This window comes from Montipora foliosa, chromosome 3 (genome assembly GCF_036669935.1).
Source record: "Montipora foliosa isolate CH-2021 chromosome 3, ASM3666993v2, whole genome shotgun sequence".
NCBI classification, from domain to species: domain Eukaryota; kingdom Metazoa; phylum Cnidaria; class Anthozoa; order Scleractinia; family Acroporidae; genus Montipora; species Montipora foliosa.
This window is the reverse complement of record NC_090871.1, coordinates 6,404,713-6,427,561: the sequence shown is the minus strand read 5'-3', so window position 1 is coordinate 6,427,561 and position 22,849 is coordinate 6,404,713. Positions and strand designations below refer to the sequence as shown.

The 22,849-nt window shown below is 39.8% G+C and overlaps 2 protein-coding genes across 2 annotated transcripts in view; both read right to left on the bottom strand.

Annotated features, from left to right (window-relative positions):
• LOC137994433 (uncharacterized) overlaps positions 1-18,517 on the bottom strand; it is a 29,409-nt gene extending 10,892 nt beyond the window's left edge. Inside the window, exons 1-5 of the mRNA XM_068840005.1 lie at positions 18,030-18,517; positions 6,848-7,025; positions 6,269-6,363; positions 5,831-5,984; positions 5,504-5,567 (exon numbers count right to left, since the gene is read on the bottom strand). Coding sequence (XP_068696106.1) covers positions 5,504-5,567; positions 5,831-5,984; positions 6,269-6,363; positions 6,848-7,025; positions 18,030-18,517 — 979 coding nt within the window. The remainder of the gene's footprint in view (positions 1-5,503; positions 5,568-5,830; positions 5,985-6,268; positions 6,364-6,847; positions 7,026-18,029) is intronic.
• Positions 1-22,849, bottom strand: part of LOC137996603 (uncharacterized) — a 171,460-nt gene that overhangs the window by 49,302 nt on the left and 99,309 nt on the right. The gene's annotated exons all lie outside the window — the stretch shown is intronic.

Genomic DNA, 22,849 nt, shown 5'->3' with positions numbered 1-22,849 from the left:
ACATCTATAAATATAAGAAATAAATAGACTATAAATAAATAATGAAATAATCAATTACATGTACAATAAAGTTATTGTCTACTACACTGTAGCTGCAAAGAGCCAATTGAGGTCAGGTCACAGAGCAACTTCGCCATACATTCACCCTAGAACTAAAGGCAGTGAGGTTTGGGGAATAAACAACCTCCTGAGGGAGACTGTTCCAAAGAGGGATAGTACGTGGGAAGAAGGAAAATTTGAAGACATCAGTACGGGGAGAGATGTGGTGAAATACCATATCATGAGATCGTCTTGTCTGAGATTGGGAGAGAGTCACATACATCGAGAAATCCATCCCATTAAGGTTATGGGAGGACTTATACATGAAATTTAATCGTTGACACTCCCGAAACACAGAAAGTAGTGGCGAATCCAGGACATTAAGCATGTAAGAGACACTTGAGTTACGAGAGTAGTCTCGAAAAGCGAAGCGGGCAGTCCTCCGCTGTACTTTCTCAAGGTTTGAAATATTGCGCTGAGTATAGGGATCCCAAGCACAACAAGCATATTCAAGAGACGGCCTTACAAGAGAAGGATACAGTTTGGCCTTAGTTTCGCGAGTACAATGATAAAAATTACGAGAAATAAAGTTGAGAGTTTTTGAGCTCCAGATTTAACTGACCAGAGATCCCAGTCTATTCCAGGTAAATTAAAATCACCTCCAAAAGAATGATAGTATGATTTTTAGCTATCTGTATAATTTCCTCAAGTGATTTCCCAAGCTCATGAAGTTTTAAGATAGGAGAGCCTGGGGCACGATAAAAACAGCCAACAAACATTGAGAAGCTTGAGTTTTGACCATGTATCTCTACCCAGATGTTCTCACAATCCGTTGAAACAAAATACTCGCAACTCGCGAAATTAAACTGTAGTTATAATTATTCCTTCTTCGTTAAGGTAATCAAGCATTAGAACGATCTCCCAAGTAAGGTAATAAATGGCCATGATAGTCCAAATATCAACAAGTTTAAACTAAGATTGAAAAATCATATGAATATTTATTGAACGGACATTCTGTACTTTTTTAATGTTTCTGTGATTTTTATTTTTATTTGTATTTATTTGCTTTCATATAAATGTTTATTTTTACAGCTATTTTTATATATTTCTGTTGATTCTTTATTATTTGGGAGATCCTTGACATAGGGTTAACCTCTGGGTTTCCTTTTTCTAAATTTAAAGTGCTTTAATTTGTAACAGTGCTTGTATATCAACATGGCCGAAGTTATGTCACCATGTGAACACAGTTCATTGGCCCTCGAACAGATCCTCTAAAATGCCGTGCCGTTGGAAGGCAACAGTCAGGAGTCATCGAGAAGTCCGACTCAAAATCCTATTGATCGTTCTCGAGTATTGCCCTCCAAACGCGGTTTTAAGCTGGCCTCGCTGAATATAAATAAATTGACCACTCATCTTGATGAACTCAAGATCTTTCTCGTAAGTAACGATATAGATGTTCTCGCAATTAACGAGACTAAACTAAATGAATACATCACCGATAATGAGGTCAGTATCTCTGGTTATGATATAGTTAGACGTGATAGAACTACATATGGAGGTGGGGGCGTTTGCTTTTATGTAAAAAAGTCAATTAACTTTTCGGTGCGCAACGATCTTTGCATGGACAGTCTTGAGAACCTTTGTATTGAAATACGCAAACCTCGCTCTAAATCATTTATTGTTGCTACGTGGTATAGACCACCTAATTCGCTTGTTGGTATATTTTCACCTTTTGAAGAGTTGATTGGGAAATTGGATTCCCTTAATACTGAATTCTACCTTTTAGGGGATCTAAATTGCAATATGGCCGCATCCCAGTTTGACAGCGATACACGCAAATTATTAACTATCACGGATGTTTATGGACTTCAACAACTCATAACAGAACCAACAAGAATAACCGAAACTTCTGCAACATTGATTGATTTAATTTTTACTAACTGTCCTGACAAGGTGTTATGCTCAGGTGTGCGTCATATTGGCATTAGCGATCACAGCATGGTCTATGTCTATCGAAAATTAGCCATTAATGGACAGAGTAAGGGTCTTACTAATATAACCTATAGGAATTTTCGAAGTTTTGACCGTGATAAATTTCGTAGCGATGTTGCATCTCAAGATTGGGATCACATAAACAATTCTTCCAATCCAAATGATGTGTGGAATGAATGGAAGGAATCCTTTTTGGCTATTGTTAACAAGCACGCTCCATTGAGAACCACTCGTGTTCGCGCGCGGGGTTCCCCATGGATTACTTCTGAGCTTAAAAAACAGATGCACGATCGAGATATTTTGAAACTCAGAGCAATTAGATCAAAAAATCCTAATGATTGGGTTCACTTTAAAAGACAGCGGAACAAAGTCAATAGTGCGACTAGGCTAGCGAAGCAAGTTTATTATCAAAATATGCTAAACGAGCATAAGGGTGATTCCCGCAAAACCTGGCAGATCATCAATGAGCTGTCTTCCCGAAATTTCGTGGAAACGTCTGTGAAACAACTGAATGTAAATGAGCAATCAGTAACAGCTCCAGCAGAAATAGCGCACGAATTTAATCGTTATTTTGCTACCATTGGCCCGAAACTTGCTAGTGATATTCCTTCTTCAGATGGCAACAGCTATCTGAATTATCTCACTAGCACGGATAAGGAGTTTCAGTTCCGCCCAACCTCCACAAATGAAGTATTTCCGCTGCTGAATAAACTGAAAAAATCAAAGGCAGTCGGCCTTGACAAAATTTCTTCTCGACTTATTCGTGAATGCGCGGATCTTATTTGCAAACCGCTGTGCTATATTTTCAATCAGTCATTAAATGTAGGTGTGTTCCCAGACGACTGGAAGTGTGCACGGGTCACTCCACTATTCAAACAAGGGGAACGTGATGACCTAAACAATTACCGCCCAATTTCCGTTATCCCGGTTATAGCCAAAGTGTTCGAAAGAATAGTTTATAACCAATTATATGCGTACCTAACAAAGCATAACGTAATATGTAAATGCCAATCTGGTTTTCGCTCTATTCATTCCACCGTTACGGCTTTACTTGGGGCTACGGATACTTGGGCTTACAACATTGACCGAGGAAAAATAAACGCTGTTGTTTTCCTAGACCTAAAAAAAGCTTTTGATACGGTTAATCACGAGATCCTTTTATCTAAATTAAATAATTACGGCATACATGGCATTTCTTACAACTGGTTTAAGTCCTATTTGGACAACCGCACTCAAAAGTGTTCTATTAATGGATCACTTTCTAAAACCTGCTCACTAAGTTGCGGCGTCCCTCAAGGGACTATTTTGGGTCCATTGTTGTTTTTGCTATATATCAATGATCTGCCAAACTGTCTAACGAATTGTATGCCATGGATGTACGCAGATGACACCCACCTAACATATGCGGGTGACAATACAGGCGACATAGAATCAAGACTTAACCATGATCTAGAAAATGTTAAAAAGTGGTTGATAGCAAACAAACTTACCCTGAACATGACAAAAACCGAATTTATGCTGATTGGATCAAGGCAGAGGTTGTATGCTCTCACAAATCCTCCAATTCCCGAGATTAATGGTGCTCCTATCACTCAAGTTTCTGTTGCTAAATCCCTGGGCGTGCTTATTGATAATAATCTTAACTGGAGTAGCCATGTCGATAAACTGACAAAGAAAGTAGCTTCTGGAATTGGAGCCCTCAAACGTATAAGGCATCTCGTTCCTCAGACGACATTGCGCTCTATTTATCACGCTTTACTTCAACCGCACTTTGACTACTGCAATGTCGTCTGGGGAAACTGTGGTATCACGTTACATGACAAATTACAAAAACTGCAAAATAGAGCAGCCAGAGTTTTGACCTTCTCTAATTTTGATGCAAATGCTAGCGAGCTATTCAAAATTTTAGGCTGGAAAAATCTAGTTAGCCAGCAACAAATTGCGCTGGCCACAATGGTCTATAAGTGTCTTCAGGGGCTAGCACCGGAATATCTATGTTCTAAATTTACAAACCGCGAATCTGTTTATAGTTTAAGAGACTCTGAAAGAAAGCTTAATGTTCCGTTTCCACGGACAAATTATTATAGAAACAGCTTCAGCTATAGAGGTGCTACTGTCTGGAATAGCTTACCCCTCAAAGCGAGACAAGCAGAGTCTCTTGGGCTTTTCAAAAATCTGATTAAAGACATATTTTAGTATAAAGCACGGCATTCATGGAAAGCAGCTTTAGAATTAATATAGTATTATAGTAATTGTATTTTATTGTAATCATTTTAAAATTTTACCTTTTGTAATTTAGATTTTAGCATTGTTTGTAATCTTAGCTGATGATTTTACCGTGCATAAATAATAAAATATCAAAATATCAAAATATCATATCATATCATTATTGAGCACTATTTTCGTGTGTAATAACAGCGGGCTGGGATCACTCCCTGAATGGAAACTATCCAGCCAGAGATCGATGAAGCTTTCCGTTGATGTACAAATGTAAAGAGCCGGGAGCGGTGATTAGCATAGAGCACTCGCTTTCCACCAATGTGCCCCCGGATCGATTTCCGGATTCGACGCCATATATCGGTTGACTTTGTTGGTTCTCTACTCTGCTCGGAAAGGGGTTTTTCCCAGGTACCAACATTGAGGTCCCATTAGGGGAAGGGGAGCCTTAGTATCCCGTACCCCATTAATTTTGGCCTAAATATCCCGTACCCCGTTATCGTTGAGCCCTGTGGTTTATATCACTTTAGTATAAATACACAGGTGATTATACAAAATCGCGCGCTCTAATTGGCTTGCTATCTCGGATTATCAGCCGATAATCACCTCGACGGACAAAATAGCTGCCAGTAGTTGTTTTTGCCACTGTATGTGAAGATGATTTCGCGTTGAATTTTTTTTTTCTCTTTTTTGAAATAATCACCTGTGTATTTATACTAAAACAATTATTCGCCTCAGGCTCAGTGATTATCGGTTAATATTCACCTCGACTTCGTCTCGGTGAATATTCACCGATAATTACTTCGCCTTCGGCGAATAATTGTTAAATAATACCAGTTACTTCTGATGACGTCATTGGGTCCCTGATGGGGAGGGTTTTTCTCAAACGCGTTCTCTGGAGAGACCGATATTGGTAGATATGGTGGAAATTTTTCACCTTTTACGCCTTCTATATTGACCAACGAACCTACTTTATTGTTTTAAAAACTGACAATTTTGAGGCTCGGTATCCCGGAATCTCTTCTTTAAATATCCTGTATCCATTTAATTTTTCCCCCAAACATCCCGCATCCTTATATTATTTTACCTAAACAACCTTGAGACGTAAATAAAGCTATTATTATTATTATTATTATTATTATGATGATGATGATGATGATTATTATTATTATTATACTTTATGTTTGTGATGACTGAAACTCATATTCTCACATTTGTTTGGCTCTAGTCAGTTTCAAATGACCCCAGTGATTACCTTTCATGTCCGCGTTCATAGTGACCCCAAGCTTGAACTCTTCGCTTCCGTTAACAGCCCCAAGCTACGATGAAAGAAGTACCGAGGAAATTAATTAAACCCCGGAGCAATACCGCATCTAACATAAAAAAACTCGCGAGGTCTCAAGGACGTTAAACAGGAGACTGCAAAATGGTCCTCATTGGTAAGGAGAATATGATCGTTTTACAGTGTATTTAAGAAACTTACCAGTGACGTCTCCGTGACCTCGATTTGCCGAATCGTCTGAGTTGTTCTGAAAAGGTTTTTTTATAGCGATTTAGCACAACAACTGACAAAAAGAGTTACCTTTGAGCCGTGGATTTTGAAGACCTGCGCTGTACTGGCAAACAAAGAGGTGGTAACAAGGGCTGAAAATATTGAGACGATGACAACACCAGCGATAATGCATAAGATGCAAAACACTCGGCTCAGAGGTGACTTTGGCGATCGGTCACCATACCTGTGAGTGACAAACATACATAACAGCGCATTAAATGCTGGTGAGCAGAGTGAAATGGCCATCCAGTCAATTCAATTGGTTCATTCCATCACAATCAGCAAGTTAGTCGCTTGGGGGCCTTAAAATGGCGCATGATTGTAGACTTGTCCTACAGGCTATATATTCGTAACAGTGACAAAAAAACTTAGGCTCTGAAATTTCCATTTAGCCAAGTAGTCCACAGATTTTTAACGCACCAATTAAGACCCTCCCTGAATATGAACTCTAAGAGAACCTTTCCATACCCCACTGTTGTCATGGTACCCAAAGCCCACCAGAAGCCTTCCCATGATCCTTGAAAAAATGGTGGTGGAAAATCTTCCGGGTTACTGGTGTGGTCCTGGCAACAGTAAAACACCATAATAATCAATTTCAATACATTTACTATACTCGGTGCAGGTTTTTATGGCCAATTTCAGGACTCAGTTATTTGATCAAACCAGATGATAAACGAAAATTCGCCGTTGTGTTCTCACATAATGAAAAAGTAGTGGAAATTTGTAATTTAACGCAAGAGAGGATGACGGGATAGAACACATTCCCATACCCTCAATCTTTCTTTAGCTTCGAGGCATGCTGTGAAAGTTATTTTGGTGTCGTGCCCATGGTAGCGCAGTCATTGATCAATTACAACTAACCAATCAGGTGTCTTTCTTACAATAGCCACGTATCATGACCACGGGTTAAATGTCAGAAATGTAGGAGTCGGAGAGGTTGCCTCGGAAAAAGTGAGCAAACAGAAATTCCCGGACTTTTATTCTTAAAATCAGACGCAAATGTAACGATAAGAACGCACCCAAGTTTCACAAGGTAATGAAACTCACCAAGAACCAAATGATAATTCCTGACAGTGAGGCTGTAACCAAAATGAAAACCAGCATTGGCCAGGCATTGGCTATCGTTGAGATCAGAATGTGAGTCCTGGTTTTGTCTTGTTGTTGTTCATTGTGAACCAAAAGGATGACTCGAGGTGCAGTAACTACGCCAATGAATGCCCGGTCCCTTGGGAATGAAAAGAAAAGTTAACCATTTGAAAAATTGCTTTTTTTTTATGACGCAGTTAATAGCGGGGTAACATAGCTTTTCTTGTGTAATAATAATAATAACAACAATAATAATAATAATAATAATAATAATAATAATAATAATAATAATAATAATCCCCCGGGCTAATGCTTTGGCGTGGTGGGGGGCTTGTGTACCCCGATGACCCGGAGAGCTAAGCTGGCGGGAGCTAAAGCTCCTGTTAGGGCCACCCAAGCCAGACAGGTCAATGGTTAGAGGCCAGACTAAAAGTAGCCCGGTGGTTGTGTCACCTTAAAGTCACTATCCTCAAATGATGAGAGCAAATCAAAGTTTACAAGATAACGGCGTGAATGAGGCTGGAGTCCTTGATGACGAAAGACCCTCGCCCGGCAGGTGCTCCACGGCAATACAGCGTGGGCCCGGTCGTCATCATGCTACTGCAGTAAGATCAATGAGAAGAAAGTGGTCTCAGGAAGACAACAGAGTGGTGATGGAATGTTACTATAGGAGCGAACCAGGTGTTAGGGGATATAGAAAGAGAATGCATGATTTGTGGATTGCTAAGGACCTGTTCGTAGTTACCGAGCAAAGGATTGTTGACCAGGCAAATCAAATACGGAAAAAGAAGTGGCTAAGTGATCTGGAGCTAGAAGAGATACAGAGAAATGTCGATGATGTGCAACATGGCGAAGTTGGACCAGAGACAGAAAATGAGGAGATGTCTGTTACTGAAAATGCGGGAGAACAAGTAGAAAATGAACGACCTAATCCAGGTCGGGACGGTGTGCCTTATGAAAAACGGCAAGCTCATCCTGATTACAAGCTCTCAGAAGAAGAACAAGAATGGTTAGTATGGATGGATGAAATACTGAAACTTGAAAGGACTAGATTGCCATGTTTACGGGGCATTAACAAGGGTAAGCTGAAGTCTGCAGTCAAGAAAGTAGATATACTTCTGGGGAAAATTGAAGTCGGAAACATTACAACAACAAATGATATTATTTATGCTGGTGCTGCATTGGTAACAGAGATGGTTGGGGCGAACAAACTAAAATCAAAGCAAAAAGAGCCATGGTGGAAACGGCGGTTAGAAAAACAAGTTAAAGAAATGAATCAGGATCTTGGAAGAATAAATACATTGCTAGAGAAGAAACCAATAAAGAAGAAGCATAGCTAAAGATTGCAGAGGAAGTATAACATGAAAATGAAAGGGTTAAAGGTAGTAAGGGAAGAAATAAAGCAAAAGATTAAGGCAAAGGTTGGAAAAATCACTAGATATCAGAACCGATTAAGTCAATACCAGCAAAACCGTATGTTTAACAACAATGAAGGAAGGTTCTACCAGCGGCAGAATAAAGAGGTACATAACCAGAAAAATGAAATACCTGATGCCCGTGAAGCGAAAAGCTATTGGGAAAGTATATGGAGCGAGAGTAAAGGGCATAATAGAAGAGCAGAGTGGCTTAAGGACGTTCAAAATACACTAGGTGACAATCAAGGGCAACAAAGAATTACGATTACAGTGGGAAAATCGCGAAAGATAGTGGGGAAAATGCCTAATTGGAAAGCACCAGGACCAGACGGCGTCCAGGGGTACTGGCTAAAAAATTTCCGAAGTGTACATGAGAACTTAAGAGTGCATCTTACCAAATGCCTTGCGAGAGGGGAAGTTCCATCGTGGATGACCCAAGGGAAGAACTGTATTGATCCAGAAAGATAAAGATAAAGGAACAGCCGCCAAGAATTATACGTGCCTGCCATTAACATGGAAACTATTGACAGGCATAATTACTGATGAGATTTATGAATACTTAGACTCAGAAGTGATGCTACCCGAAGAGCAGAAAGGTTGTAGAAAGAAAGCGAGAGGAACGCATGATTTACTGTTTATAGACAAAATGATTTTAAAGGAAGTAAAAACTAGAAAGAAAAATCTTGCAACAGCCTGGATCGATTACAAAAAGACATTTGATTTGATCCCGCATTCATGGATTTTAGAATGTCTTAAGATGCTTGGAATAAATGAAGAAAACAGGAAACTATTAGAGGAGAGCATGAAGAATTGGAGAGTTGAGTTAGTGTGTGGATCGGCATCACTTGGGGAAGTTTCAATCAATAAAGGAATTTTCCAAGGGGATTCCCTGTCACCATTATCACTCGTGATAGCACTAATACCGTTGACTCACATCTTAAGAAAAGCCGAGCCAACATACAAATTCTCTGATGACGGAGAGAGAATCAACCATCTCCTTTTTATGGACGAATTAAAGCTCTACGCCATGAATGAAAAAGGGGTGGACTCCCTAATCCAAACGGTGCGGGTGTTCAGTGAAGATATGGGGATGGAATTTGGAATAGAAATGCGTGCTGTATTAGTAATGAAGAGAGGAAAAGTTGTTAAATCAGAAGGTATAAAGTTACCGGACTACAAAACCATTCAAGGACTGAAAGACGGTGATAGTTACAAGTATTTGGGCATATTAGAAGCTGACAGGATTAAGCATGAGGAGATGAAAGAAACAGTAACCAAAGAATATAAAAGGAGGGTACGGAAGATTTTAGAAACGAAACTTAATGGGGGTAACCTTGTCAAAGCTATTAACACGTGGGCTATTCCTCTCCTGAGATATTCTGCTGCATTCCTGGACCGGAGAAAGTGAGAGTTACAAGATCTAGATAGAATGACCAGAAAATTACTTACCATGCATAATGGTCTCCATCCAAAGAGTAATGTCGATCGTATCTACATAGCGAGAGAAGAAGGTGGACGAGGTCTGATTAGTGTTGAAGACTATGTAGAATCTGCTACCTTGGGGTTGGAGAGATATATCAATGATAGTGATGAAAGACTTATAAAGGCCGCTAGAAAGATCAGCGGTGGTCATAATAATGAAACAGAGGTCGAGTGTAAGATACGTAAGAAAAATGAAAGAAAGGAACAGTGGAGGGAAAAGGTTATGCACGGACAATTTGTACGACAGACGGAAGAATGAAGGGAATGAATCCTGGTTTTGGTTAAAGAAAGGAAGTGTAAAAAGGGGGACTGAGAGTCTTATTATGGCAGCACAAGAACAGGCGCTTGCAACGAATCTGATGAAAGCTAGAACTCAAGAGGACAGTAAATGTCGAATGTATAGAAAGGTGGATGAAAGCATAAATCATATTGTGAGTGAATGCCCTAAATTAGCACAAAAGGAATATAAAAGGAGACATGACTGGGTGGGTAAGAAGATCCATTGGGAAGTTTGTAAAGAGGAAGGTTTCATTGTCAATGAAAAGTGGTATGAACATGTACCTGAGCCAGTAATAGAGAATGAGAGATGTAAAATATTATGGGATTTTACGATACAGACTGATCACGTAGTAGAGGCAAGAAGACCGGACATGATTGTTGTTGAAAAGAAAAATAAATGTTGCAAAATAATAGATTTTGCAATACCATATGATAGCCGTATTGAGAAGAAAGAAGTCGAGAAGGTAGTGAAATACCAGCATCTAGCAAGAGAATTGAAGAAGTTATGGAAAATGAAAACAATGGTAATTCCTATTGTAATCGGAACATTTGGAACAGTTCCAAAGGATTTAAAGAGGAGACTAGAGAATATTGGTATAGAGACCAAGATAGTCGAGCTTCAGAAAAGTGTTATTCTGAACACGGCAAGGATTCTTAGGAAGGTCCTAGAAGCTTTCTGGAGTACTGAAGTTCCATTGGAAATCCAATGTGCGAAAATAATAATAATAATAATAATAATAATAATAATAATAATAATAATAATAATAATAATAATAATAATAATAAAGGGGCACTGGGGTAGGGATGGCACAGTGGTGAAAGCACTCGCCTCCCATCAATGTGGCCCGGGTTCGATTCCCAGACTCGGGGTCATATGCGGGTTGAGTTTGTTGGCTCTCTACTCTGCACCGAGAGGTTTTTCTCCGGGTACTCCGGTTTTCCCCTCTCCTCAAAAACCAAAATTTGATTTGATTGGCGTTAACTAGTTACATGTAATTTCAAATTACAGTGTCCCCGATTAGTGCTCTTCAGAGCTAGAAGATTAGACACTTAATAAAGTTCCTTTCTTTTTTAGCCTACCACGGGGATATGGACGCTCCCTCTTACAAGAGTCTTGGGTATCACCTTTGGCAAGGGCCAGAAACCCAAAAGCCACCAGTGTTAGGGTTACAACAACCTCGTTTGATGAGAGAACGTCAAATATTGATTTTCACTCTAACGACGGCAACGGGACCGAAGCTTTTAGTGAAGGTGTCATGTGCGGCAGGTGTCCTGCGGATCAGGAGCGTATGCCCGGTCGTCATCCTGCTTCTGCTGAACAACGACAGAAGAGATAAGGATGGTCAAAGGAGGATAACAAACGATCGTTTGAATGTTACATGCAGGAGTGAACCAGAGAGGCGAGGGTACAGAAAAAGACCGTAACATCAACAACGAACTAACAGAAGTCACCGAGCAGAGATTGGTTGATCAAGTACGTCAGATTAATTGGATAGAGCAGTGTGGAGCAAGAGGAAATAGCCACACGAGTAAGACATGAACATCAGGAGACTGAAACTATAGAGCATCTTACCACAGATACACCATGCAACAACATCTCATATCCAAGAAGAACACCAACGTGAAGAGGAACCCAGAGTTTTCACTGCTGAAGAATTACAAGAAGAGATCAGCCCAGAACTGGAAGCCCTCTGCGACAGTATCCTAGAAATTATGCAACTAAAACAGAGAATAGGATTGCCATCACTGAAGTCATGCGAAAGAACGAAGGTGAAGGCAGAAGTTGGAAAAATCAATGAAGCCGTCAAAAGGATTCAGACGCACAACATCACTGAACTGAATGCTTTAATGTATGCAGCTGCATATGTTACTACAAAAAGAATGGGAATGATAAAAGGGAGGAAAGGGAGAAGAACTGAAGAGCCATTCTAAAAGAGAAAGATTAAGAGGAATATCGAAACTTGGAGAAAAGACCTGAGTAAGATTGAGGAACGGCGAAGAGGAAACATGAGACTGAAACAAAGAGAGAGGGAAAGCCGGTTGAACAGAAAATATCATCTTGAGGAAAGGGGTACTTTGTATGTCTCAGGCATGTTGAAACAGAAGATCAAGGCAGGTGGAGTTAAAGGGCCTGTGGCACTCTATTGCGCATGTGCGGCTGTTTGATTTTTGACCCGACGGTTCTTTTTTCAATGACGGAAATCCTGTTTAATCGACACAGTGAGACGTGCTAAAGTTGTAAACTTCAGTTTGGTAATATACGAAGGACTTTGACGGCATATTGTGTTAGTAATAGCAGATGGGAGAAGGCACATCGAAAGCTTTATATAGCGAAAGATGTCCATGAAAGCTAGAAAAAATAAAGTGTATGTGCGTCGATTCCACTGACACGGCCTTCGCACAACATATTTTGTCCTTGGAGGTGAGACGAAGAATGGGGTTAGTATTTACACTGATTATTGGTTTCCCTTTAACACTGTGATTCTTTTTCGTCAGCTTAGTGTGCGTTTTATTTTGCTATTCGTGTTTTTTATCCGTCAGTTCAGTTGCCATATCATGGAATGATGGCTTTCAGTGTAGGGACGCACAAGGAGCAATTGGCTTCAGCTTTGAAACATGGCAGGAATCGTCTCGATTTAGCTGTTGAAGCCCACGGTAGATGAGAATTTTTGTTTGGTGAAAAAGAAGGGCTGAACATTTTTTTTGGTCATTTTTTTTCTGATTAGAATAGGGTCAAGCATGATAGATCTGCTCAGTTTATTTCGCATCATTTGTAAGCCAATTTAACGGTACATTCATTTGCCATTCATTGAGCTGTACCTTTCTGCACAGAGTACAGGTAACATTTTTGATCAAGTATTTTGAAATACACTATGCAACTAGTACTCTGTCAAGCAATTGATTACACTATGCAAGACGTATCATGTTGATGATAAATTTTACAAATAATAATAATAATACTTAAATAATAATAATAATAAACAGTAAGTTGTGTCCATTTTAGTCAAACAGAAACCACCTGGTAAAACTATTTGTGTAAGCACGGATCACGTTTGGCATACTGGTCCTTTGGAATGTGCAAACAGTATGTCTCTGATGTACACACGTCAATGAGAATTCCCTTCACGCAAGTTTTATTCATCATTATCAACCATGATGAGCACAGCAGTATGATGATAGTTATTAATACTGTAAATGAAGAAATATGTTGTCATGAAGTATGGGTATGTTCATTGTTGAGAACTTTAACGGACACTGCAGGTTGACACTAGTAGTTCAGTAACTCATGGGTTGTTGTTTAGTCAATGTTTGCTATTGGTACCATCTGGCAGAACTGTTTGGCTTACAAAAGGACTTATGGCATAGAGGGTACCTCAAATGAACAATCACAGACCCTGGGCAGTCAATCACTGTCCTGGCCTAGGTTCATCTGCTGAATGTAACAGTAGTGGAATATTGTATTAAACTAGTGATTACTGTTGATAGCAATTATTAATAATTTTCCCGTCTTTTCATATTTACTGGCCCATAACCTTTTTAGGGAACAAGTTTACAGAGCAAGGAAAAAGTTGACTACCCTTGATTGGAATTACTGGTATCATAATGGCTTTTCATTTTCCACCACTGAGGATCATGCTGACACCATCATTGCAAGAAAATACAACCAAAGAAAAAAATCTTGGGACGTGAGGATATTAAAGGTGTCCACAGATCGTGGATATGTTTGGATGCTGATGGACACAATTTTTAAACTTTGCATTGATGACAACGACTATTTAATCACTCGTGAAGTCTGTCTGGAACCTGACGATCCCAGAATCATTTCTCCAACAATTGTTGAAAGTGAACCTCCTCCACCTCATGAGCTCCTGGCAAGATGCAGAAACAGATTTTCACAAATAAGCAGCTCATAGAGATTTAAATGCAAAACTTTCAGCTACTGTAAAACCAAGAAAAAAATAAATGCCCTCAATAATGTGTTGCAGTGATGAAATTACTAACAGTCAGGTGTCAATGGAATGGCTCAAGTCAAGCTAATAAGCCTTGCCTTTTTTCTTCAGTTTTGGTAGTAATTTGAAGTAATAATTATATTAACTGTTTTTCTCTCCAAGTTTTGTGGGGTCATTGTGACATGTAGCACTAAGCCAGCGTTGAAACCAGGACAAGATATACAGTCAAGTGTATGACATGACAGTTTTTAACCCAAGATAAGGGATGACCATACATTACACATCGTAGCTTTAAAATCGTTGTTGGAGTTTTGTCTCATGGTAATATATTGTCTAACTTTAGGATTTTGTCTCCTGATGTGATTTCTTATTGTGTGGTTTTGTACATGGCAATTTTATTGCATAGCTTTTGCAAACTGAAATAATTTAAACTACAGTGAAAAAAAAACCAATGGAAATACAAAAAATGGAAATTCCAATTCAGTGCTATGATACTGGGAAATTGACAGTTATTGTAAAAAGTGGTCTTGAGAGTAACATGTGAATACACATGACAGACAAGCAAAATCAAATTTTATTATTCTTCATATCACACTCTCTCTGTGTAAGATAGATATTTTTCCTACAGTTTTCCACGGTCATCCTTGACGTTCAACTGCAGAACACTCGAGGCTACAGTATGACAAGTGAAGAATTCCATTGAAAAAAAAGCCTGGAACTTTCACAAATGGTTGACATTTTTTCCCGAAACAATTTCATCGAGTTTCCTTACGTTTTTCTCCTAAGGGGTCTGCGGAAACACTGCTTGTGCTTCGCCATTTCATTTCCAAGATTCGAACGATAAATATCTCATCTCGCGGGCGTCGTGTGAAGATTTCTATTGGTTGAAAATTGTGTGGTTGTCAATCAAGCTCACACATGCGCTTTATCGTGACACAGGCCCTTAAAGATCAAAAGATACGACGAGAGATGTCAACAGTTCAAACAGCACCACCTGTTTAGAACCAATCAGAAGCTGTTCTACAAAACACTACAACGGTGTCACCTGATCCCACAGAAGCAACCTTCTTCTGGAGCAAGATCTGGTAGGAGGAAGTCGGTCACAATGAGAGAGCATCTTGACTAGAGGATGTAGAGGTGGAGTTCAGTACAACAGAGGTGCAAGAAGATATCAGCATCACTGTGGAGGATATTAGAAATGGAGTGAGCAAGATGAAAACCCGGAAGGCAGCCGGCCCCGATCTTGTTCAGGGGTTCTGGTTTAAGAAACTGACAGGATTGCACTCCATATTGCAAGAATGCTTGCAAGACTGTATATGTCAAGAGAATGTGCCAGAGTGGATGGCCAGGGAAAGAACAGTTTTGATACAAAAGGATACAGCGAAAGATGCCCAGGCCAGCAACTACCGCCCTTTTGCCTGCCAGCCCATCATGTGGAAGCTCTTGACAGGAGTCATGGGAGAGAAGTCATACCTCCACTTGGACAGGAATGGACTGCTAACAGATGAACAGAAGGGGTGCACGAAGGGATCCCGAGGAACTAAAGATCAATTGCTTGTAGACAAGGCAATCCTGAAGAAGTGCCGGAGAGGGTTAACAAACTTTTCAATGGCTTGGATAGACTACAAGAAGGCATATGATATGGTGCCGCATTCATGGATCCTGAAATGCCCGGAGATGGTTGGGGCTGCCAAGAATATGATCTCTATAATCAGCAACAGCATGGTGAATTTGAAGACAGTATTGGCATCAGGAGGAATGACTCTCGAGCAGGTGAACATTCCTTAGGAGAGGAATTTTCAAGGTTACTCCTTTTCACCACTACTGTTTATAGTGATTATGTTACCTAGTACTACAAAAAATGAGAGCTGGATACAAACTGGCAAAGGACATGAAGCCAATTAACCACCTACTATTCATGGATGATCTGAAGTTGTACGGAACAAGCAAAGATCAACTAGACTCACTTGTTCAAGTAGTAAGGATCTTCTCGCAAGACATTAAGATGTCGTTTGGGCTAGACGATTGTGCTGTCCTGGAAATGAGAAGGGGAAGACACGTTGGCAGTAGCGGAATAGAACTACCCGACGACCAGCATATCGGGGAAATAGAGGAAGAAGGCTATGAGTATCTAGGCATCTAATAGTTGGACCAGACTCTCAACACCAAGATGAAAGGCAAGATAACATCGGAGTATATCAGAAGAGTCAAGAAGTTATGTAGATCAAAACTCAATGGAGGAAATTTGATCGGTGGCATCAATACCTGAGCTGTAGGTGTAGTACGCTACAGTGCGGGGATTGTGGACTGGACAATTGAGGAGGTAGCCGACATGGATAGAAGAACTAGAAAGATCTTGGCAATGAATGGCTGTCTGCACACCAGGAGTAATGTTGCGAGGCTGTACCTGCCGAGAAAGGAAGGGGGAAGAGGACTGATCAGCATCGAGGAGGTGTAAGAAGGGAGAGCAAATCCCTTCATGGCTTCCTAAGAGAGAGCACAGAGTGGATGCTTCAAGCTGCGTTGAAGGAGAAAATGATTGTTAAAGAAGAGAGTCTGCAGGACTATGAGAGGAGGAGGAAAGACGAGAAAGTTAAAAACTGGAAGGAGAAAGCCCTACATGGTGCGTTTGTCCAACAAATATCATATGAAGCTGGATAGGAGTCTTGGAGATGGCTCAGGAATGGAGTCCTAAAAAAGGAGACAGAACTAGAAGGTTTGATTTTTGCTGCTCAGGAACAAGCTTTAAGAACAAACTCAATCAAGTACAGCATAGATAAGACCTCAGAGACACCACTGTGTAGATTGTGTGGAGATGCCACTGAAACAGTATGAACGTATTGTCAGTGGATGCAAGAAGCTTGCCCAGAGAGTATAGGAAGCACCACGACAAGGTGACCGTGCGGGTACACTGGGAGATGTGCAGGAAGTATGGGATAGAGTGTACTGACAAGTTGTATGACCACAAACCCTTGCCAATCGCAGAAAATGGTGAAGTGAGGATTACGTGGCACATGACTATCTACATAGACAAAGTACTGAAGCATAATTGGCCAGATACAACTCTAGTGGATAAAACGTTTTGCATTTGCGTTCCTTAGATGGGAGCATTTGTTTTACATGAAGTTTATGAATTTCCTGGCTAAGGCAACTCTGGGAACTATCACGGCACTTCCTATTACGGGGTCAAAGATGATTGTAAAAGTAAGATTACAGATGTGGTTCCCACTTAAACACCAATCTCATTTCCAGTGTCATCGATCCCTTGACCAGGGGTCGGAAAAAAAAGACAACAGACCATTTTTAATTAGCTGTTGGAAAACGGTTTCATTTCCTGCCATTTAACCGGGAGAAATTGAAAATTGTTTGCAGAGTTTTATGCCCTAGAAGCTATTGACCCCTGCAAATTGTACATTATAGTCTTTAAAGCCTCATACTTAGCTTTTCCTAACCTCTATAGAGCGCAGTCCAATGCGTCGTGGAAGTGCTTTACTTTGGAGAAGAAATTATATTTCTAAAAGATTGACTTTACACGCATAGTCAGAAGACCGTTCACGCACGCGTAGTTATTCAACCGGAAGCAGAGTTTTCTTGTTCCGGTTTTGGATTATTCCAAAGCCGCCCGCTTCCGTTCTGCTCGGCAACGCTAACTGCCCGCTATCGCTGATGAAAATAGCTATATTGATATCGGCGCTATACCAGTTTACTATTATTATTATTGTTCCCAGCGCGTCGGACGCGCTGGTAACGAGATTGCTTAAAAACCTAAAATGAACGTAAGACATTTACGGAGACTGCTCATGCGGGATGTTCTCCATTTGGTTTCGGTTAGGGATTGGGGAGTGCGTCAGTTCGGTTTAAAGGGCAAATGCAAACGCCGTCTCCTCTTTCTCTTTCATCTACACCTGAAACAATTGTCTAGACACTTTTCTTTTTTTGCTTGGGATTGCGGGTGTTTGCGTTTTAGAGTTAACAGAACTTTAGTACTTCGTTTTCAAGTTTTTAATTTTGTCTTACCTAAATGAGTTGGCAGATGAATCATATCCATAGAGTGGAAACGTAAGATCAAAGGTGTCGTGTTCAATATGATTTTCGGCGTTCCGCACAGAGTTCAGAAATTTACCAAACAAAACTTTAGTTTCTTTGTGGCAACAGCTTGACAAAGCAGCCTTTAGAATCCCAGAGAACATTCCATCTACGGTCAAACCAGGGATTCCTTTATTTCTGGTTTCATAACGGATAGTGTAAGGCGAGTAAGTATGCCAAGCAATTGAGACCGCCAGTCCTTTTTCGCAGCGATAATCCAAAGAAAAATTCTTCGCCAAGTCTGTGTAGTACTGCATCTTTGGAGATTTCTTTTTGGGGCCTTCCAGTTCGAGAGCAGAGAAGGGTATATGAAATGATGTATCCGAGTGGTTTCTTTGCGACCAGTAAGGACGAAATATGCCGTTGGTTTGCCGAGAAAATTCCAAGAGAGAAAAAAGGAATAAGAGGAGGGGTAGCATGATCTTTGTCAAATCTATCTCGCCGAAGGAATCTAAAAAGAAAATAAACGCAACATTAACACTGTCATTTTGGATAATTCACTGTGTTAAGAAGGATTCTATAACCTTTTCGTTATTGCATCTCTATTCCCTTCGAACCTTTTTGACGCTATGAAGGTTTGAACCCTTGACCAGCAAGTTCCATAGGCTATTTTTCGCGGGAACATTTGTTCAATAGACCTAATCGGCTAACTCAACGTTGCACCCATTTCAAACCCTTTGGGAATAAAACGTTTTGTTCCAGGTATTTCCATACCATTTAAATGTGAATGGTACATTATCATGCAAATACAATACACAAAGAATCTTAATCCCCGGAGATTTGAATTGGGTACAACATTGAGTTAACCGATTAGGTCCATTAGGGGCAGGATGACGCAAGCAATAAGGTGGGTTTTGAGGGTAATGGGGGAAAATGTCGTGCATATGATTGTTTGATCTTGTTAAATTAACCTAACAGCTTGTCTTCGCTTTGGAGTTCCTTCTTTTTGCCGTTTAGGCGAGGATTTTTGAACACACGGTCTTTGGAGATTATGGTACTTTTCAACGAAGAAGGGCTTTCGGTTTCTGTTTCAGTTAAGTTCTCGTTTTTTCTTAATCTTTTCCCGCAGCTGGAACTATTTTGCACCCCGCTCAGATGATTGGCTAAATGTGTCTTTGGTCGTCAGTGACCTCAAATTCATCCACGGATTGCTTTCTTAGAAACCACTACTAAAGCAACTGGCTGACTGTGTCCTTACGGTTGACATTTCACTTTCTTTATATCCCCGCAAGCTTCAAGCCTTGAAAGCCCCAGGTATAAATATTGTTCTTTCTTTCCTCTTTATTTGAAGCTTTGTCAAAATTCCCAGTGCATTTAAAAGGGGCTTTGCCACACAAAATGCCTGACATTTTTCAGGTTTATGGCAAATCGCCTAGATGAAGCTCGTTTTTGGTCAAAATCATCTTGCTTGTGATGTGACGATACTTTTATCAGTAAAGGAATTCCACATTACCATTTTCGAGTTTTTAACTCGTGATAACTAAAGATATCTCCTAAACACAGGAAACTAACGTAACTGTGACATAACATCTTTAATCTTACTATAATCTATTTTTATTGCTTTGGAAAGAAGGTGTGTGCATGCATCTTAACTCAGTTACTGTAGGTTTGCATACTATCCGGACAATATTTTTTTGGAGTAGGTTGGATTGTTCAATATTCAGACATGTCCATGAGGCTTCTACACTGTACTTTCCGAGCTTTCCACCGTTAAAGCGAAAGAACATTGAAAGCCTTGGAATAGGGGTCAGAACTTTCGCTTTATCGAGCGTGGGCTGTAGAAAACAGCTGCTTAATGAAGAATTTCTAAGAAATGCATTCCTTGATCACAAAACTTGAAGATGCAACAGGAACTTACTAGATACTCCTTTCTTTCAGAAATGTCACATCATCAGGCCCCATTTTTTCAAAAGTTGGATAACGCTATCCACCGGATAAGTCACTATATATTGGATAGCGCCGAATTGGTTTTGGTATGACTTATCCACTGGTTAGTGATTTATCCGGCGGATAGCGCTATCCATCGTTTGCACAACTGCAAAGAAGCCCCTAGTTATTGTTTGCCTCACCTGAAGGATATATCAACAGACGTCCGCATTAAGAGGAATTTCCCTAGCTAATAAGATGGAGACTTTCTGCTTGAAACAAAATATATTTTTAAAGTGCAAAATGATATGGATAAAATTTGGATTAGGAGCTAGCACAGCTGATGCAAACCGGTCAGGAAGCCTATCACGAAATACTAGATTTTTAGAAGTTATGTTGGTAAAAGGAAATAAGATAAGAAAAATTGACAACTTGAAGACAGAACTGGACATATCTTGGTAGGCACAAGAAGAGAGCAGATGAGCAGATTCCAACTGAATTTCTAGAACCTTCGTTAAAGTTGAAATCTGATTATTTCATTGTTCCAATATCGCTTTTATTCTTATCAAACAGCCGCAAAAACAGATAATACAGATCCTTCCCCCGGCTTTGGCAGTACCACTGTTACAAATTTATCATCTGAATATACAATTATAATTTTGGTAAAAGAAGCCCAATTCGGCATAACTTTTCTCATTAAAGACATTTAAAAGTTAATACCCATTTTTTGTTTCGTTTTCTCAGAAACGAAACGTATCTACTTTGACTTCGTGGTGAACTGTTTACACAGTGAGGTAGAGTGGCCAATCAAAACAGAGTTTGTAATTCAAAATCTAAACATCTATGAAATGTAGAAAACAAACTTGTGAACATATGAACCTGAAGTATCGCAAGTCATAATGCTGACGAACAAAAAGCGAAGGAAATATTTTTTTGACTATCTGAATAATTTTATATTAGATTAAAGCGATATATTATAGGAAAATTCCAAAGCTATCTCTCTTCGTGTTAATGATTAATGTTACTTTAAACAATCTTCGCGCTGGTGAGTCGTAGTGATAAATTGGATTAACCAGGAACCAGTTATTTTAAAGCTAATACTGGTAACTGCCTAGGTTTACATGTAACACAAGTAATGGAAGGTTCACGGAAAACGGAATTTGAAATGTTATGCATTGGCATTTGAAGGTAAAATAGCTATTTGTAGATTATACATGCGCATAAACAAGTATCTGTTCTTCTCTTTAATGGTTAATATTCCTTGACAGGCTTCTCTCCGTTCAGAGAGTTTGCGTTCACATTTCCATCTTTATTTATCGAGAGTTTCAATAGACGACGCGAAACTAAATATGACAGACCGAGTGACCTACCGCTACAGTATTTGATCTCCTCTCCTTACCATTCCGAAAAAGAAACTCTTTTTTAAAAAAAAATAGCTTCTTGTTAAAAATGTCTTTTTAATCCGTTCTTCTTCCAAATTTTAATTGCATTTGGACCTGGTAGACGATAAACCTTTCTGTAGAAGTCCTAAGGCTAATTATAAATACATTTGCGACTCGCTTTTAGCCTAATATAAATTTTAAAATGGAAGGATGGAGGCATTAGCAATTGAATCTGATAACAGGAACGAAGATTTTATCACTGTCTTGAGGCGAAAACCGAAAACTGCTGTTGGATTCATTACGAGCTCCCAGATGTTGAAGGCCTAAATGTAATAAACCACCCTAAATGTAATAAAAGTCCTAAATGGAATAACATTTTGCATTAAATGTAATAAGGTCCTAAATGTAATGACATTTTGCCCTAAATGTATTAACTCTTTAAAGTGACATTTGGTCTTAAAGGTATTGACGTCATGCTAACGTCATCAATGAAGTAAGTAACACGTCTTCAACCAGCTAACTGGTTATGACTGGGTACGTGATCGGTCACGCCATCTGTCACGAATATCAGTCACATAATGGTCAACCACCTGACCAACTGATTATAACACCCATGTGACTAATAAAAATTATTCACGTGACTTCTTAGCATTGATGGCGGAGCTTCGCGCGCCGAAGGTGCCAGCGCGGAGCACCATGGGTAAGAAAATATGGTAACCCATCTGTGCGAGAAAAGTTGGTTTTGGTGACCGTACGACCGTACGACTGTACGTCCATATGTACGTCCACCCGTCCAGGTATGCCAATGTGACCAGTATCACGCGGCCATATCGCGGGCTCAAGTTTAGAGGTCATCAAGGTCCGCTGCAATCTCGTACCCAGAGTCCTCGGGCTTTTTGGTCAGCGGTGAGCGCCCGGAAAGACCCTGGGATAATGGACTTTAACAATCTTTTTGATCGGACAATGGTAGTCCGACAGGAAGTCCTTAAGTAACATGAAGAAGTACCACACAGGAAACCCCATAACTTGGAGGGAGATTCGAAATCCAAAACTAATTTCAGATCGATGTTTTCCCCTAACTTAAAGGGGCTAGGTCACGCTGTTTTATGTAATTTTGTTTAATTTTGTTAGTTATGAGCTCTAAATGTCAAATTGGCAGAGCAAGAGTCTTTCATTTGCAAAATCAGGGCCACGTAACAACTGAGAATGATTTTCCAGCTGTTTAAATGACATTTTGATATAAACTGATATATATTTTAAAAAAGGTGGCCCGACGTTTTTCAAATTTACCCAAATGCAATTCATTTCAATCCTCCCCAGTTTTGTCCATCCTTGTCCCTTCTTAGCTTTCCTGTGTTTTGTTTGAGTTCTTCTATAGTTTTGAGCCGTTATTTTGTTATTTCAGTTAATTCTATGACCATTTGATCAATACTGAAATTGCCTAAAATTGCGTGACCTAGCCCCTTTAACGCACTTCAGAAATATATTAATCACAAATGAACG